Below are 16,817 nucleotides of genomic sequence, written 5' to 3'. Positions count from 1 at the left end.
TGGAGGGGCCTGGAGGGGGCCTGGAGGGATCTGGAGGGGACGAAGAGGGAGCCAGAGGGGCCTGGAGGGTGGCTGGGAGGGTGGCCAGGAGGGGGCTAGGAGGGGTCTGGAAGGGGCTGGAGGGGGTCAGGAAGGGGCTGGAGGGGGCCTGGAGGGTGGCTGGGAGGGGGCCGGGAGGAGTCCAGTGGGGGGCTGGAGTGGGCCCGGGAGGGTGGTCAGGAGGGGGCTGGGAGGGGGCCGGGAGGGGGCCATAGGTCCACCCATGGAGCAGTGACTCCTCTGTGTTCCCAGCGCTGAAGACACAGCCCCTGTCACCGCCGCAGAGCCTCTCTGTTCTGCCAGGCACCCTCCCTCCTTGGACCCGAGGGGAAAGCCGCACTCCCCCAGTGCCCCTGACCCCAGCTCCAGCCTCTGCGCCCACGTTACCCCCTCGGGCTCCCCAGCCCCCGCAGCAAAGCTTCAGGGAGCTGCGGGCCACCAAGGGACGGAGGGACCAAGGGACAGAGAGACAGACACAGAGCAGCTTACACTGAGTGTCCCCAAGGCAGTTCGAGTCCTAGGGACTTCGGGGCGCCCCACCCCTCTGATACGTCAGGACCCCCGCTGCCGCCTGAGTGTTTTCTCGCCCTCCCCTCGTCTGTAGTCTGCTGGCGGGATTCTTGGACAGGGTGCGATTTTCCACAAGGACAGAGTAGCAGAGACCAAACTGAACCTCCCTTGTGCCCCACCTCCCAGGCAGGGACAGAAGGCCGCGTGTCCCCTCTGGAGGCAGGGCCATCCCTGCAGAGTCCCCAGGCTCTCTCTAGTCTGCAGTCCAGATGGTGGGGCCAAGATCACACAGCCACGCATCCTGGATGGTGCCCAGCGGATGCCAGACCCGGATTTCTCCCCGTGTCACATGGTGGGAGGGGGAGCTGGAGACACTACCAGCCTTCAGCCCCTCCCCCCACCCCGCCCTCACTGGGCAAAAATCCAGGGAAATGCAAGGAAGGTGGGGACACAGCTCGTCACCCGGCCCGGGGCCCCTCCTGGTGCATGGGCCAGGAGGAAGGCCCGTCCCTGCTGGACACTCCCAGCCACGGGAGTGCTGCGATCAAGGAGCCCCCGGTCAGTGGGTCACAGAAAGTGCCACTTGAGCCACACAGCCCTCTGGGGGAGTCGGGGGGGGGCGCATCTCACAATCACATGCCCTGCTGTGTTGGCTCCAGCAGAGAAGTCGTCTATCGTCCAGCACGCTAGGTCCCGTGTGACACGGGAAGGAGCGAAGGCGTCCTCCACCCCCACCTTTCTCTCAGCTGCATCCTTGAAATTATCACAGACCCGGATTCTGGAGAGCCCGTGATCCAGGAGGGTGGCTGGGCTGGTCGGGCGGTGTGCCTGCTCACGCGGGAGACTGGCAAACGTTCTCCCGCCCATCCTTGTCAGTTGGGAAGATAAGGACGAGATATCATTTGTAAGGGAGTTGGTTTCGAAAACGGAAAGATATGCCTTTTAACTCTCCCCGCAACACCTGCTGTTCACTCCTGACACAGACCCCGAGCTTCCGCTGAGAGCCTGCGTCACACCAAGGGCTTAGGGAGTAGCCGGCGGGGGGGGGGGGGGGGGAGTGCTGGGTGTGAAGGAGAAAACCAATAGATTGCCTGCTCCTTTAACAGCTCAAGGGAGGACTCCGCCTAAGGACTTTCACATTGGGTGAGAGTTCGCTGCACCCCTCTCCCCCCACGGTGGCTGGGCCTTGGTTATGTGTGGTGGAGGAACAGAAGACCAAACGAGCAGTGGTTTAACCCATCGGGACATTGGGTTTACTCAACATGAAGTCTCAAGGTGGGTGAGTCAAATCAGGAGACCAAGGGTGTCAAACCTCTAGTTCTATGCCTTTTCCTCATTAGCACAGAACGGCTGCTTGGAGCAGCACATCACACCCTCAGAGCACACAGCGTCTGAAGGCAAGGCTGCAGAGCCTGGCCAGGACCGCCAGAGGGAGCTCTTCTCCCAAGGAGGAAAAGTCGCTCCCCAGAGCCTCCGAATAGACGCCCTTGTGGCTCAAGAGTCAGAAGGAAGCCACGCAGCCTCCTGCAGCTGCGAGAGGCTGGGAGAGTGAGTCCTTGCCTCCGCTTTATGTAGAGTGGGAGTCAGGTAAGAAAGAAGGTGGGGAATGGGCGGCAGGTACCCGGGGAAAGGCCTGGGGCTCCATGTCATGGGGGTGAGCCCCCCCCTCTGGTGCCGGGGACCAGACCAACTGCCCTCCCCAGGACGCGAGCTTTGCCCGAGACAATCTAGCGGGCTCATGGGTTGACGCCCACCGCTGACACATGCCTAGGAGACCTTGGTGGCACGGTGAGCGCGTCATTCCCTCCTCGGGCCCTCGCAAAGTCCAATCATTTGCAGTTTTTCACAAGAACTGAACACACGAGTAACATCCATGTCTTTTAATCTTTAAGCCAATTTCGAGCAGGGGAGTGTGTGAGTCCGTCCACGCAGTGAGCGCTGGTGCAGGTGCGGAGGCCCCGAGGGCTGGGCTCCCGGCCACCGGGGAGGCCATGGCCGCTCTTGGCGAGGTTCGGCCGAAGCGCGTCTAGAAGGAGCACTCCTCTGAAGGGTGAGGCGGGGGGAGAAGGCGCGAGGCAGGGAGAGGTAAACAACCACAGAAATTGGACTCGGCAGCCCAAGGGGGACATTTCCTTAGAAGACTCGCTCCACCCTCATATCGTGGTTGGCGTTTCCTCCACTGCAGCCAAGCGGCAGGTAAGGAGCAACCAGGATTCGTCAGAGGCTTCCGGTTAGCCACGCGAAGAAAAGCCACGAACAGACAGAACTCCTCGCCGGGCGACGTTTCAGCCCGGTCTTTGTGTCCCCAGCCCGACGTCAGCCCGACGCCACCTCCCCACGGCCACCCCGCGGCCCCTGTTGGGCGTGCAGACACAGCCGGCGGTGCGGACCAGGGCCGTGCGCTCCCAGGCCGTCCTGTCACTCATCCTACACCTTCAGACCACCCCCCCCCCCAGAGCCTCCCTGGCCCTACCTTCGGGAGGGTTGTCCACGGCCACGGGGAAGAAGCACCACGGGACTCCACGCACAGTGTTGTCAAAGCAGCAGCCCTTATCTTTGCACTGGGAGGGCGTGATTCCCGGGGAGCCACAGTTCGTCCTCTTGTGAGGATCCACGATGCACGTCTCTGAACATATAGGGGACAAGAGGCCAAGTCAGGTCTCGGGCTGTCATCCGCCTTCCTTCTCCAGTTGAATCAGCAGCCAGCTGGCTCTGCTGATGGGGACTTGGGGCTCAGGGGACAAGAGGGACACCCTGTCCCTCGTCTCCAGATGCAAAGACACAGAAGCTCAGGGCCATCGCAAGGTGCCCGGGATTTGTAAACGTCACGCCCAGCGACAGAACTTACGGATGCATTCATTCATTCCAGCCAACAATAACTCTGCTTAACACCTATGGAGCATCGTTTGTCTGTGCTAGAAACAGAAATTAGCACAGCAAAACCAGACGGTGAAGGTCAAGCTCGTGCCGGGCCCTGTGCTGGGAGCTGGGGACCCAGAAACTAAAAATAAGACAGTCGTTGTTAAGAAGCTAGCAGCTTAAGGGAGAGAAAGCCAAGTAAATGCCCCAAACGGCACAGTGTGTCCGTCCCAGGGTGCTGAGGGCAAGCACGGGACGGACAGGGACCAGACTGAATGAAGCAAGGAGGGCTTCTAGGTGAGGACGAGGCCGTGGGGGTATCCTGCAGGGGGAGCGGCGTGCTCAAAGGCAGTCAAGAGAGAGGGAGAGCAAGGTGCATTTCCGGAGGCATCGCCCCGTTTGCAAGAAAGACGCAGGGGCTGGGGTGGGCGGGCGCCAGCTTTAACCCGGAGTGGGGGCTGGTGATGGAAGCCAGACCACGTGGCCAGACCTCACAGGGGACGTGGGGCTCCCGTGTGGTCTACACACGAGAACCGAAGGGGCCGAACCCATGTCTGTTCCTCTGTTAGACCCGGCAAAGCACATGAAGGGGAGGATCGCCTCAAGCTTTCTCTGAAGAAAGGGTTCCGTGGCTTCGCGGGAAAGTTCTGGACCATCTCCCGCCGGCTGGGCGGCCCCTGCAGGATGGCAGCCTCCCCGGGTCTGGCTCTGCACCCGAGAGGGGGGGGTGGCATTGCCCCCCACACACACACACACAGGGAGGCTGTGAAGTCAGGAGGACACATGCACGTGCACGTGTGAGTGTGTGCACGTGCGTGTGCACGTTCAGACGCAGCTCTGTGTCCCTCCCCCTGCCCGAGGGAGAAGTGGCAGCTGGGGTGGGGGCGGGGGGCTCCCTGGGCGATGCGGCCCCTCCCGGCCGGCACTGCTCAACAGGAAGTCAAGGTTTCCAAGCTGCTGTCCACCCGATGGACTGTCGCATGACAGAACTACGCAGAAGCGATTTCCACTGGGGCGTCCACCCGCGTCCTCCCAGCAGCGCTCGGAGCTTCTGTGGCCTCTGGTCTTTCGCTGCTTTCCACCTGCCTTCACCCTCCAAAATCCTCCCAGGGCCCAGAACAGTGCTCGGCTCAAACACATGGAGTGTGATGCACGGTGTCCCCCCTCCCCTCCAGGGGCTGACCCGGGCCTGGCGCCCACCGTGAAGCGGGGAGAAGGCTGCTTACCCGGCTGGCCCTGGGCCAAGGAACTGAGGGCCAGTATGGAGACCAACAGCAGGACGCAGATAACCCTGGGCTCCATGGCGGCCGTGACCTTCCTCTCTGCTCTACCGGAGACCACGAGTCAGGGATGAGAACCCGTCCAGGCTCTGGATTTTATGCAGGCTCTGTTTGCCCAACGAGTGTTAGGTAACATTTGCCTAAGGAGGGTCCCGTAATTCTCCACTCCGCATAATCTCCTCTGATCAACACAGTGTGCTGATACAAGCAAGTGCCGAATTGTCATCTGGCTGAGGGACCTCAGAAGGTCCCTCCTGTGCCGTGGGAGTCTCCTGGGCCACGACCCCATCCAGCTCCTAACCGCAGTGGAGGCCCTCCTGTGAATGTCAACATTACACTCACCGAAGAGTGAGTCACCGGAGAGGTGGCCCGAAAAATCACAGTTGTGTCAACAGTGGCTCACAGGGTCACCCTTCACGGGGTCGGCTGATGCGGGGACGGGGTGGGGGTGGGGGGTGGGAAGGAGAAGGAGCCAACAGGGCCTGGCCATCAGACCACGTTCTCCATCGATCTGAGATTCTGAGAATCCAGGTGGGGGTAAAGGGGAGAGCCCTGGCGGGACAAGGAGGAGCAGGAAGGGGACAGGCCCGCGTCCCCTCCCCTCTCCACCAGAGCACTCGGGACTTCGAACGTCATCTTCTCTCCAGGAGTTCTGTCTCTGTTGGGCGTTTCTGTGGCAAAGTCGTATGTGACCAAAGCGCAATGAGGTCCCTCCCGGAGGAAACGTGACTCCCCCGGAGGGGCTCACGATCCGCGGGGCACCAACATTGAAAACTTGGAAATGTTTAACATCCCACTCAGAGGACGTGCGTGTGCATTTTTACTTATTTACCTAATTTTTTTCTTTTTCCTTAAAAAATTGTTTTTAATCTTTATTTGTTTTTGAGAGAGAGAGAGAGAGAGAGAGAGAGAAAGCACGAGCGGGGGAGAGGCAGAGAGAGAGGGAGACACAGAATCCGAGGCAGGCTCCGGGCTCCGAGCTGTCAGCCCAGAGCCCAATGCGGGGCTCGAACTCACACTGTGAGATCATGACCTGAGCTGAAGTTGGATGCTCAACTGTCTGAGCCACCCCGGCGCGCCCAAATTGTCTTTTTAAAATTTCATATTCATAACCAGAAGTTGTGTAGATAAGAGCAGCTATCTAAACCGACCGAGGACAGGTGTTCTTCCCTCTGGGGGTCCGCTCTCCCCATCTCAGGTCCCCAAGTGAGGCCCCCTTGACTTTGTGCTCGAGAGCCACCTGCAGCCTGTGCTCCCCTGGCCCCAGCTGCTCTGGGGTCTTCCGTCCCGGAGCCCTTGCCATCCTGGTGCACAGGGAACTTGCTCTGTCCCCTGGAGACAGAAGGTCCACAAAGGCAGGGGGCTCTGTGTGCTCCGTGCATTCCCGTGGCCCAACGCTGACCTCTGTCCTTATTCCATAAATATCTGTGGAAGAATGAATGAATGAATGAATGAGCCATAGGAGAAAGAGTTTTTCCTCATTGAAAGGTGGGGCTCTGAGAGCGGCTAGCCTTGGAGAGGTGCTCACTTGCCTTGGGCCTGGTGAGTAAGTCCTTGCGGCCCCTCTGGAGGGGAGCTCCCACCCTGAGCCCAGGCCCCTCTCAGGCCCGCCAACCAGGGTCTCCAGGAGAAGCCCCATGTGCAGGGCCCGGGGTGGGGGGACCAGGGCGCAGAGTCCTCTGTGGGGTTCAGTTTGCCAGGGATGGGCCCGGGGGGCAGGGGCTGCGTCTGCAATGTTGCTCATGATGAAGGAAAACCGCTACTCACTTCTCAGGGTGATGCGGGAGCTCTCAGACACAGAAATGCGAACAGCACAACAGTTTGGGAGAGAAGTGTGTGATGCTCAGTGGAGTTGACGCTACACAGGCTCACAATCCAGCAGTTCCAGGGGTTCTGGGTCTACTGTGTCCCCCAGATAAACCCCCCACATTTGGGCAGAAGGAAACACGGACAAGGACCATCTTTGCATCATTGCCTGTAATACCTTTCAAAAAAAGAAAGGAGGAAGAAAGGGAGAAGCTTTTTAAAAAAGGAAGAGAAGAAAGAAAGGAAGAAAGAAAGGGAAAGAAAGAAAGAAAGAAATGGAAAGGAAGGAAGAAAGAAAGAAAGAAAGAGAAAGAAAGAACAAAAGAAAGAACGAAAAGGGAAAGGAAGAAAGAAAGAAAGAAAGAAAGAGGAAGAAAGAAAGTAAGGAAGAAAGAAAGAAGAAAGAAAGAAAGAAAGGGAAAGGAAGAAAGAAAGAAAGAGAAAGAAAGAAAGAAAGAAAGAAAGAAAGAGAAAGGGAAAGAAAGAAAGAAAGAAAGAGGAAGAAAGAAAGAAAGAAAGAAAGAAGAAAGAAAGTAAGGAAGAAAGAAAGAAGAAAGAAAGAAAGAAAGGGAAAGGAAGAAAGAAAGGGAAAGGAAGGAAGAAAGAAAGAAAGAAAGAAAGAGAAAGAAAGAACAAAAGAAAGAACGAAAAGGGAAAGGAAGAAAGAAAGAAAGAAAGAGAAAGAAAGAAAGAAAGGGAAAGAAAGAAAGAAAGAGAAAGGGAAAGAAAGAAAGAAAGAAAGAGGAAGAAAGAAAGAAAGAAAGAAAGAAGAAAGAAAGTAAGGAAGAAAGAAAGAAGAAAGAAAGAAAGAAAGGGAAAGGAAGAAAGAAAGAAAGAGGAAGAAAGAAAGAACAGAAGAAAGAAAGAAAGAAAGAAAAAAAGAGGAAGAAAGAAAGAAAGAAAGAAAGAGAAAGAAAGAAGAAAGAGAAAGGAAAAAAGAATGGAAGGAGGGAAGGAAGGAGGGAAGGGAGGGAAAGAGGCAGGGAGGAGGAATCAGGAGGAGGGAGGGAAGATAAAAGAGGAAACAATATAAATGTTCATACATGTTTATTGACAAGGGAAAGGGAGAAAGGATGTAAAATACACGGGCACCAAGTACCTTGCAGACGATGAACATGAACGAGTAAATGGAAATGGATAAATATTGAAACAAAGCTGAACGGACCTATAAGAATGACCTTTACAGTGTGAACCCTTTGCTGATGCAGATTTCCGAGGTCAGCAAGGAGCACAGAGCGAGGGCCGCCCCAGGGAGGCCGAGGTTGCAGCCCTGCGTGGGGGGCAGGTTGCTGACCTGTGTCCGGGAAGGGGGACAGGAGGACGGGGACATGGGAGTCAGGAGGGTGCCGAGGGCCATCAGAAGGCACATCGTGTTCCTTCCACAGCAGGAAGTGGAGGGGCGCTGTGGTGGAAAGGTCGGCATCTATTACTTTAAGGAGACGCAGATTCACGGCTGTGCGTCCGGCTGTTCTCCCTGTGTTCCCCGCGGTGATCCCTGCTCCCTGGGAACAGCTGGGTGGGGGGTTCGCGGGTGCACTGGGGGCCCGGGCACGGTGACCGGGTGGTGGGCTGGCAGGTGGGGTGCTGTGGTCTGGGAGCTGCGCTGGGGGCTGGGGTACTGCCACATGGGGGCCATGCTGGGGGCCGGAGTGCTGAGACCGGGGCGGGGGTGGGGGGTGCTGGGAGCCAGGGCGCTGTGACTGGGGGCCTCGCTGGGGGCCCTGGGTGCAGTGACCGGGGGCCGTCCTGGGGGTCAGGGCACTGCGACTGGGAGCGGGGCCGGGGGCCGTGACCGGGGGGCACTGGGGACCGGGGCTTTATGACTGAGGAGTGCTGGGGGCCCGGGGCGCCGTGACACTTGTGGTGTAAGTCCAGGACTCCTGGCGGGAGTAACACAAGATCGCACAATTGCCTTACACACACCTTGTCTTTTGGGTTGTTGTTGTTCCTCTTGTTTCAATGCCCGGCCAGTGGGGCAGCAAACGCACCGAGTGCTGTCCCCGCTAACGCGCCAGGTCACGTGGCGCAAGTGCCTGGACCCCGAGACCCCTTGATGTAACGCGGTGCTCTCGCGCTCGGGCTCCACAGACACGCGGGATCCCTTGCTGGGGGCCCTTCTCCCCAGTGTCGTGCCCCGTGTTTGGAGCGGCCCGGCCGGTCTCCTGCCCCAGAGCCGTGCTCTTCGGTGCAGGGGTGAGTGTGCCGTGCAGGGCTGGATTCCTCGTCTGCCTTTGCCAGCCTCTCCGTGTCCCGCGAGGGCAGCCGCGTGGGCCCTGTCCGCCACACCTGCTCTCTGGCTTCTGGCCGCTGTGGGCGGCACTCGGGAGCAGGTGGGCTCGTGGACTTTACTCCTGGGTCCCTCCTTGCGGGGTCATCCTGGACGGCCACGTCCCCGTGTCCCGCCCTCTGCACAGGGCCCCCAAGCGGTCCCCTCTCCTCGCTCCCCCAGGCCGGGAGGTGCACAGCCTCCAAAGAGAGGCCAACGGTCCCTCCATTTAACCCTCCCCAAGCTACCCAGACTGAGAGTGCCAGCCCCCCGCAGCAGTGACGAAAGAGTGAACCCCTGAGACACGGGGCTGGGACGTTCTGGGCAGAAGCGTGAGGCTGGGAACTTTGGGCCCCAGACGCCCCGGGCCTCGTCCAGCAGCAGAGGTGAGCCCCCTGGGCCCCTGTGTGAGGGGGACAGCTCTCCTACCCAGCAACCTCCGCAGAGCATGGGCCACAGCACAGCTCACCCGGGTGTCGGCCCAGGAACAGGGCCCCAGTGTCCTCAGGACCATTCCACGCCTGACGTGGCCTCCAGGTGCGTCGGGGTTAGACCCCTCACGACCCAAGGCCCCGGGGAAGCTGCACACCTTCCTGGACAGGAGCCTGGGGGTGTCGAGAGCAGAGTCAGGCGACTTGAGAGCCTGGGGAATGAAGGGGCCGTGCTCAGAGCACTGACGTCATCATACCCGCTCAGGGTGAGAGGCCACCGTCTGGGCGGGCCGGAGCCGTGGGCTTGGTGGTGGCCAACGGCTCATGCAGTGGACATGCTGAGGGTCCCGACACACGTCAGCCTCGCTGCTCAAGGGGGTCCGTCCCCTCGCAGACGTCATGAAGTCAAATCTGCATTCTAGAAAGTTCCCAGGTGCTTCACGTGCACAGTAGGTGCAGGAAACTGGGTGCCGCAGCGGAGGATGGGGTCTCGGGCTCAAGGAGGCTTGGGCGCTGGAGTGCTCCTATCACGGGCACCCTTCTTAGCCACACTGGGAATGCCCGGAGTGTGCCTCTGTCACTCGGGTGCTCAGAACTGCCTTGGAGAGGGACCACCAGCATCCTTCACCGTGGGATGGAGGCCAGGTCCCTTTGAGGAAGGGCCTTGCATCGAGGCCACAAGTGCCGTGATGGGCCTTCCCCAAGCCATCCCCAGAATGATCTGAGCCACCCACCAGTGCTATGGGTTCAACTGTGTCCCCTCAAAAGATGTGGAAGTCCTAGCCTCCAGTACCTTATTTGGAAATAAGATCTTTGCAGATGACCAGGTTAGGATGAGGTCATTGGCGTGGACCCTAATCCGATATGCCCGGTGTCCTTATAAAAGGGGACATTCGGACACAGACGTACCCAGAGGGCGGATGATGTAAAGACACAAGCCAAGGAATGCCTGAGGCTCCAGAAGCCGGGAGAGGGGCCTGAGATAGATTCGCTCTCAGAAGGACCTAACCCTGGGGCCACCTTGATTTTGGACCTCCAGCCTCCGGACCGTGTGACCATAAGTTTTGGTTGTAAGTTCTGTTTGTGGTACTTGATCACAGCAGTTCTGGAAGACTAATCCAAGCAGGGTGAGTGAGCACCAGAGAAAGGAAACTATTTGGAGTTTCTGATGGTCATTAAATATGAGCTCTGAACACCACTAACCCCGAGACCCAAACTCATGTGAGTCACCAAAAAGGGATCCCGTGGGTTTCAGGCCCGAGATGGACTCTTGGCCTGAGTCTGTCCCATTATGGGTCTCTTTGGGACCCCCCCAGGCCCAGTGAGACGGGCAGCCCTCTTTGCAAAAGACCCAGTAGTAAATACACCAGGCTTTCTGGGCTACTTTGCTCTCGGTCGTGCATCTTCTTCACTTTATTTTTGCAACCCTTAAAAAGTACAGAAACCGTTTTTAGTTTGCAGGTTCACAGGCAACGTTTGGCCCCCAGACCGCCCTCTGTTAAGCCCTGTGCCTACAGTATCATAAATGTAATTGCAGCTGAGGCTCCAGAGGGGGTAGCTTTCCTGGAGCACCCCCCCACCCCCACCCCCCAGCCACCCGGCCCCTGATCTGCAGGGACTGACCCGGACAATGTCTGCCCTTCCCCCCTTCCCTTTAGACAAATTAGTCCACAGGATTTTGCTATCGTACGGCCCCGGCCACAATACAGCCCCACAGTATGGCGGGTTTAGGCTCCTGCCAGCTCTCCTGCTCTGTCAGAACACTCTGGAGAGACCTTGGACACGGTGCTAAACGTCCTGCTGGCCCGTTACATTGGTGTCATGAGGTTATGTCAGCTGGATTTGGAACACAGGACCGAGGACGCCTTCGGAAAGCCCACGTGCGTCAGAGATCGCAACCGCAGAAGTTCAGGGTCCCCGGCCTGTTAGTGGGGGTGTTTGGGAGTGTGGGGCAGTGGAAGCCTTCTCTCTAAAGGGGGAGATAAACCTCTGCACCTGCACCACTCACCCCAACAAATACACGTGGGCCTGTTTGGATTTCGGAGGGGACATATGCTAGATGTGAACGTTCTGTTCTGGCTCGTCGGCCAGGCTGTCAGTAAAGATTGCGGTTTCCAGGGGATGTCAGAGCAGCACACGCCTCACAGGAGCGGGCGGGGCTGTGATGCGAGAGCCCCGACCCTCGGGGCCGGGAGGCCGGACGTCTTGAGAAGTAGGCACCGCCGAGGCGGACGCTGTATGGTCGGGTCTGCACGAGCCTTCCCTCTGAGCCTGTAGCTGCCGGCGGCCCACACTTGTGAATTAACAGAATGCACAGTCCACGGCGTGGGATACAGAACAGTGCAGCGTAGGGCAAGGAAATGTAACGATGGGCAAGTAATTCGCCCGTCTTTCCACGTGGCCCAGCACGCGGGAGCAGTTACCTCGACAGAATGTGGACTCGTGCTCAGCGGGCAGCTGGTGGCCCATATGTCAGCCGATGCCTTAGACCAGAGCAGTATATGGTTCCTTCTCAACCGAAGTGCCCACGTCTGGGCACCAAGCGACAGATGATTATAGGACGGGACTCCTGGAAGAAATGTTGCTTCTGATGCCCATGACCGCGGCCCTCATGGGCTGGAGTGTTGTGGCCCACGACAGGCTGGCTTCCAATCAGAAACACACTCCTGGGTCCACTGAATTGGCCGTGAGGGCTGCTGTTCCTGCCTCCAAAACAGCAGACAGAGGAGGAGGTGTGACTGGAGGGACCCGTCCCAATCGTCAAGGGACATAGTGCTTCTGCACAGCGGGGTCTGGGAGAATGCTTGTTCTGCGCCCTTGCTCTGTGCAGACAGCTCGGGGCCTGGAGCATGTTTCGGATTCTGTGTCCCCTCTCTCTCTGACCCTCCCCCGTTCATGCTCTGTCTCTCTCTGTCTCAAAAAAATAAACATTAAAAAAAATTTTTAAAAATATGTTAAAACTATGAAGTTTATAGTACACTGGATGAACAAAGGTTTAGAAACTGTTTGACATAAGCGTCTTACGCACGTCAGAATTTAAAACCCTGGAGTGCCCCTGGATACAGAAGCAAAGAATAGGAACACAAAACCTTAGAAGACCATATGTAAATGCCTAAAAACTACAGGAGAGGTGAGAACAATAATTAGTAGTCAAAGAAATAATTTAAAATGACTGTAACAGGGGCTCCGGGCGGCTCAGTCGGTTGAGCGTCCAACTCTTGGTTTCGGCTCAGGTCACTACCACACGGTTCATGGGATCGAGCCCCACATCGGGCTCCATGCTGAGTGTGGAGGCTGCTTGGGATTCTCTCTCCCTCTCTCTCTGCCCTTCCCTGCTTACTCTTGTGCTCTCTCTCTCAAAATAACTAAATAAACTTTAGAAATAAATGAATCAATTAAACAATAAAATAAAATGACTGTAACAGTTTAATTCCGAGGAGACCACCGTTGAGGCTGAATCTTGGTGTTTGGAGCCTTGATCCACGGAAGGGGGTGTTGAGCCCTGACGTTTCGTCTCCCGGCGAGCAGGGTGGTGGTGGCTGGGGCGGGGCCGTGTCAGGGAGGAGAGAGCGTAGAGGCTCCCCGCGTTCACCATTTCTGTTCCCTTCACGGCCAAGTCTGCATCTCCCTGGCCTGCCCTGCATGGCCTTGGGGTTTCTGGATGAGACAAGGACTTGAGGGACAGGAAAGGGTGGCTTCCCTCAGTGAGGTTGCTGAAATCTCCAAGATAACAGACGCTGCAGGCCGGCCCCAGATCTGTGTTTGACTTCAGGGAAGGTGCCAGGAAGCAGGTGTTGGGGCAAACACATCGGGGTGTGGCCCACGGGGAGGCCTGCTGGGTCCAATACCCCTCGCTTGACTGGCTCACCGACTGTGGGGTCAGGGCAACACTCCCCTTCCTTTTGGAGGAGAGTGAAATCTTTACATGCGACTCATACGAACACAGTATTTTCGAGTATAAAGTCGGTTACGCTCATTACAGAAACAGTTCAATGACAAGGAAAAGCAGAATCCCGATGTGACTCGCCATCTTGCCCTCTGCTGTTTCTCCGTTCTTTTCCCTACTGAGTTGTTCTTCACCCTCTTTGCCGTGTTCTTTTTGGTGTGACCAGAACATTCTCCATGTTACTGCGAATTCCATACGGTAAGCTGCTGACGGTTCCATGGTGCTTCCTCAGACCCGCCATAGCCACACTTCGTTGATGATTTTTACATCATGGGTCAATTCTGGGTTGTTTACGATTCTTCACGATTACTGGGATTTCTTTCACGAACGTCTTCATGCGAGATGATTTTTTCTGTGCTTAGGACGGTTTCCTTGGGGCAGCCCCCAAAGTACATTTACTGGGCCTGGGAGCGTGTTCTTCCTAAGGCTCCGGATACACAGCACCGCATGCCGACTTCCACCCAGGCGATGTTCATTTCCGCTCGCCCTGGACGGAGGCGTCCATTCACCCAACCGCCGTCTTCTGGTTTAAGAACCAAAATTTGACAATTTTGCACAACTGGCACTCCCTGACGTGGCCCCGCTCCCCCTGTCACCACTGTGCATGCTCCGAGACGAAACGTCAGGGCTCAGTGCCCCCTTCCGTGGATCAAGTCTCCAAAAGCCAATATTGGGCCCCAACCATGCCCTTCTAGGCATTTAAAACTAGCAGCGAGTGACGAGGGAGCCCATGCCAAGTCTGTCACCAGCAAGCCAGCACCTCCGGCATCCGGGCTGTGCCAAGCTGAACCTCCCCCACGCGGCTCAGCACCAGCCAGGGCTGAGCAAAGCCCGGCTCCTGCCAGCAGGTGAGTCTGGAATTCATCCGCTGGTTCCTCTGCCCGGTGCCGGGGAATATGGGGGAAGTGTGGCCTCTGAACATCCCCCCATCCATCGGCAACTCCGTCCCTGTGGTGAGGAACCCAGCCCGCCCCTCATATGGTGCTGACGGCACCCCTTCCTCCTTCCTGCAGGCTGGAATCTGCCTCTTCGGGCTCAGTGCTCCACCTCTCTGACCAGAGTGCTGGCTGGTCCCCGTCACAGACTTCTGTCCCCAGGATCCACTATATTCCCCCGGCCAGCCCCCGACGGAGCCCTGTGATAGAGCCCTTTGGTCAGCTTCAACCGCGTCGACCCCAGACATAGGCGTGCGGGTCGGTTTTCTATTTCACACGTGGGGATTTTCCATCTGGCCTGAACTGTTGGTGAACAGTCCCTTCTCTCGCTGAGCAAGGAACGAGAGGCATTGCACGTGAATTACTATTATTGGGAGCTTCCCAGTGATGGCAGTTCAGGTCCCTGTTCTGTTCTGAGGCCATTGTGCTACGCTATTTAAAAGTCCCAGAGAGGGGCGCCTGGGTGGCGCAGTCGGTTAAGCGTCCGACTTCAGCCAGGTCACGATCTCGCGGTCTGTGAGTTTGAGCCCCGCGTCGGGCTCTGGGCTGATGGCTCAGAGCCTGGAGCCTGTTTCCGATTCTGTGTCTCCCTCTCTCTCTGCCCCTCCCCCGTTCATGCTCTGTCTCTCTCTGTCCCAAAAATAAATAAACGTTGGAAAAAAAAATTAAAAAAAAAAAAAATAAATAAAAGTCCCAGAGATAGGGACGCCCGGGGGGCTCAGCCGGTTGAGCGTCCGACTTCGGTCGTGATCTCACGGTTCATGAGTTCGAGCCCCGAGTCGGGCTCTGTGCTGACAGCTCAGAGCCTAGAACCTGCTTCAGATTCTCCCTTCCCTGCTCATGCTCTGTCTCTGTCTCTCTCTCTCTCTCTCTCAAAAACAAACATTTTTTTAAAAAAATTAAAAAAATAAATAAATAAACGTCCCAGAGATGAAGGCAGAACAAAGAAGGGGCCAGAGCGTCCTCTAGTCTCAACTGATGGACAGGGAGACTCTTTTACTGGGCAAAGGCCCTGGGGTTGGTCTGAAGATCTCCAAAAAACTTTACTTCCTGTTTATACCTTTTATTCATCTTCCCTTGGTTATTTGCTTCTTCTAAACGTGGTTACCGAGGGCTGGGTCCTACAGCTCGGGCAGATCTGGTCACACAGTGATGCTTGGATTATGATGCATAAAGGATTGTGACTCTTAGACCAAGTCCTAGCTCGTTGGTTGTGTCCTCGCCTGGTCCTCATGTCCCTGCGGGGCACAGCGGCCCTGATGACAGCCTGGCATCCCTCTGAGCTAGTTGTCAGGGTTCCAGCTTCTGTGCAAAACTCTCACACCTGCTGGAGACAAAACCAAAAACGTTTTTACGACTTTTATCATTACAGTTGTTACTGGAAGTTTATGCAAAACCAAACCGCAGAAACAATCTCCCCCAGCCGGGATCCTGTTTCCTCTTCCTGACAACCCTAAGATTTAGCCCAGGCGGGTGATCGGGGAGGGCTCTGGGGGGTAGGGGTGAGATGAAGAAACCGCCTGAGCTCCGTGGTTAGGCCAAGGTGGTGGGGGCTGGAGCCCGCCCTCGGGCGATGTTTGTGCTCCACAAGGCGGCCTCACTGCTCCGATGGCAGCCACTGGGACGCCCCCGGAAGCCGGCTGACGCCAGGGGCCAGTCACACTCCCAGACGCAACCACGTAAAGGGTGAGCCAGCGCGGGTTGATCAGCAGCCCTCTCTATGGTATGACCAGCAACGTTGACAGGAGTGACTTTATTTTTAAAATATAAATGAGAAGCCATCCAAGATTCTCCCCATATTTTCCTCTCTCCCCACATCCTTGGATACTTTCTTCAATAGCAAGAAATATGGCGGTGGAGTTATCGAGCTTGGGGCCAAACTCAGCCCAGAGGTCTCGTGTGAACCTCACCCTGAACACAGGAGGCGGGGAATAGCTTCATATCCACAAGGTTCTCTGTGACATTCTATTTTTTTGTTTCTTTTTTTAGAGACAGACAGACAGCGCAAGTGGGGGAGAGGGGCAAAGGACAGAGAGAGGGAGAGAGAATCTTAAGCAGACTCCACCCTCAGCCCGGAGCGCAAAAGGGGGCTCGATCTAATGACCCCAGGATCACGACCTGAGCTGAAATCAAGAGTTGGATGCTTCACCCACCGAGCCACCCAGGCACCCCTAGTGACATTCTATTTTTAAATCCCTGCTTCTAAAAGGGGGCATCATGGGGCATCATGGTTCCTAAGCGTGTCAGCGGAAAGATTAGACTTGCCTTGAAAGTCTGCCCTTCCTGTTTTTCGTCTTTCCACATGAGGAGGTAATGAAAACAAATTTCAAAAACATGTCAAAGGGGAAAGTCAGTTTCTGAGACCCACGGTCCTGGCCTCCCCGACCAGAGTCGGTACCCAGGATGGCGAGAAGAGGAAGGTGACAGTGGCTCAAAATAAAACATGTGGTATGTGCATTCTTGAAAACTTATGACACTTCTGTCACTTTAAAACATCATTTTGCGTTTTAGGGGCAGCTGGGTGGTTCAGTCGGTTGAGCGTCCGACTTGGGCTCAGGTCATGATCTCATGGTCTGTGAGTTCGAGCCCCACGTCGGGCTCTGTGCTGATGGCTCAGAGCCTGGAGCCTGCTTCGGATCCTGGGTCTCCCTCTCTGTCTCTGCCCCTCCCCCATTCATGCTCGTCTCTCTCTGTCTCAAAAATAAGTAAACATTAAAAAAAACCCATCATTTTTCATTTTAAGAC

General features: G+C 56.5%; 1 protein-coding gene and 1 long non-coding RNA gene across 3 annotated transcripts; one reads left to right on the top strand and one right to left on the bottom strand.

Moving 5' to 3' along the window:
• Positions 1 to 2,414: 2,414 nt before the first annotated feature.
• On the bottom strand, positions 2,415 to 4,852 carry TFF1 (trefoil factor 1). The gene is made up of 3 exons (XM_045437037.1): positions 4,635 to 4,852; positions 3,023 to 3,175; positions 2,415 to 2,592 (listed from the first exon to the last, which is right to left on the bottom strand). Exons 1-3 carry the CDS (start codon positions 4,708 to 4,710, stop codon positions 2,576 to 2,578), a joined length of 246 nt encoding a protein of 81 aa, XP_045292993.1. The 5' UTR covers positions 4,711 to 4,852; the 3' UTR covers positions 2,415 to 2,575.
• A 1,166-nt stretch (positions 4,853 to 6,018) lies between these two features.
• On the top strand, positions 6,019 to 16,509 carry LOC123610529. Of its 2 annotated transcripts, none has more exons than XR_006718175.1 (3): positions 6,019 to 6,230; positions 13,500 to 13,985; positions 15,445 to 16,509. It is a non-coding gene; the product is annotated as an uncharacterized LOC123610529 (long non-coding RNA). The 2 variants fall into 2 exon arrangements; XR_006718174.1 differs by lacking the exon at positions 15,445 to 16,509 and adding an exon at positions 14,151 to 14,534.
• Positions 16,510 to 16,817: the final 308 nt, after the last annotated feature.

Source organism: Leopardus geoffroyi, chromosome C2 (assembly GCF_018350155.1).
Source record: "Leopardus geoffroyi isolate Oge1 chromosome C2, O.geoffroyi_Oge1_pat1.0, whole genome shotgun sequence".
Classification (NCBI taxonomy): Eukaryota; Metazoa; Chordata; class Mammalia; order Carnivora; family Felidae; genus Leopardus; species Leopardus geoffroyi.
This window is presented reverse-complemented; position numbering and strand designations above follow the sequence as displayed.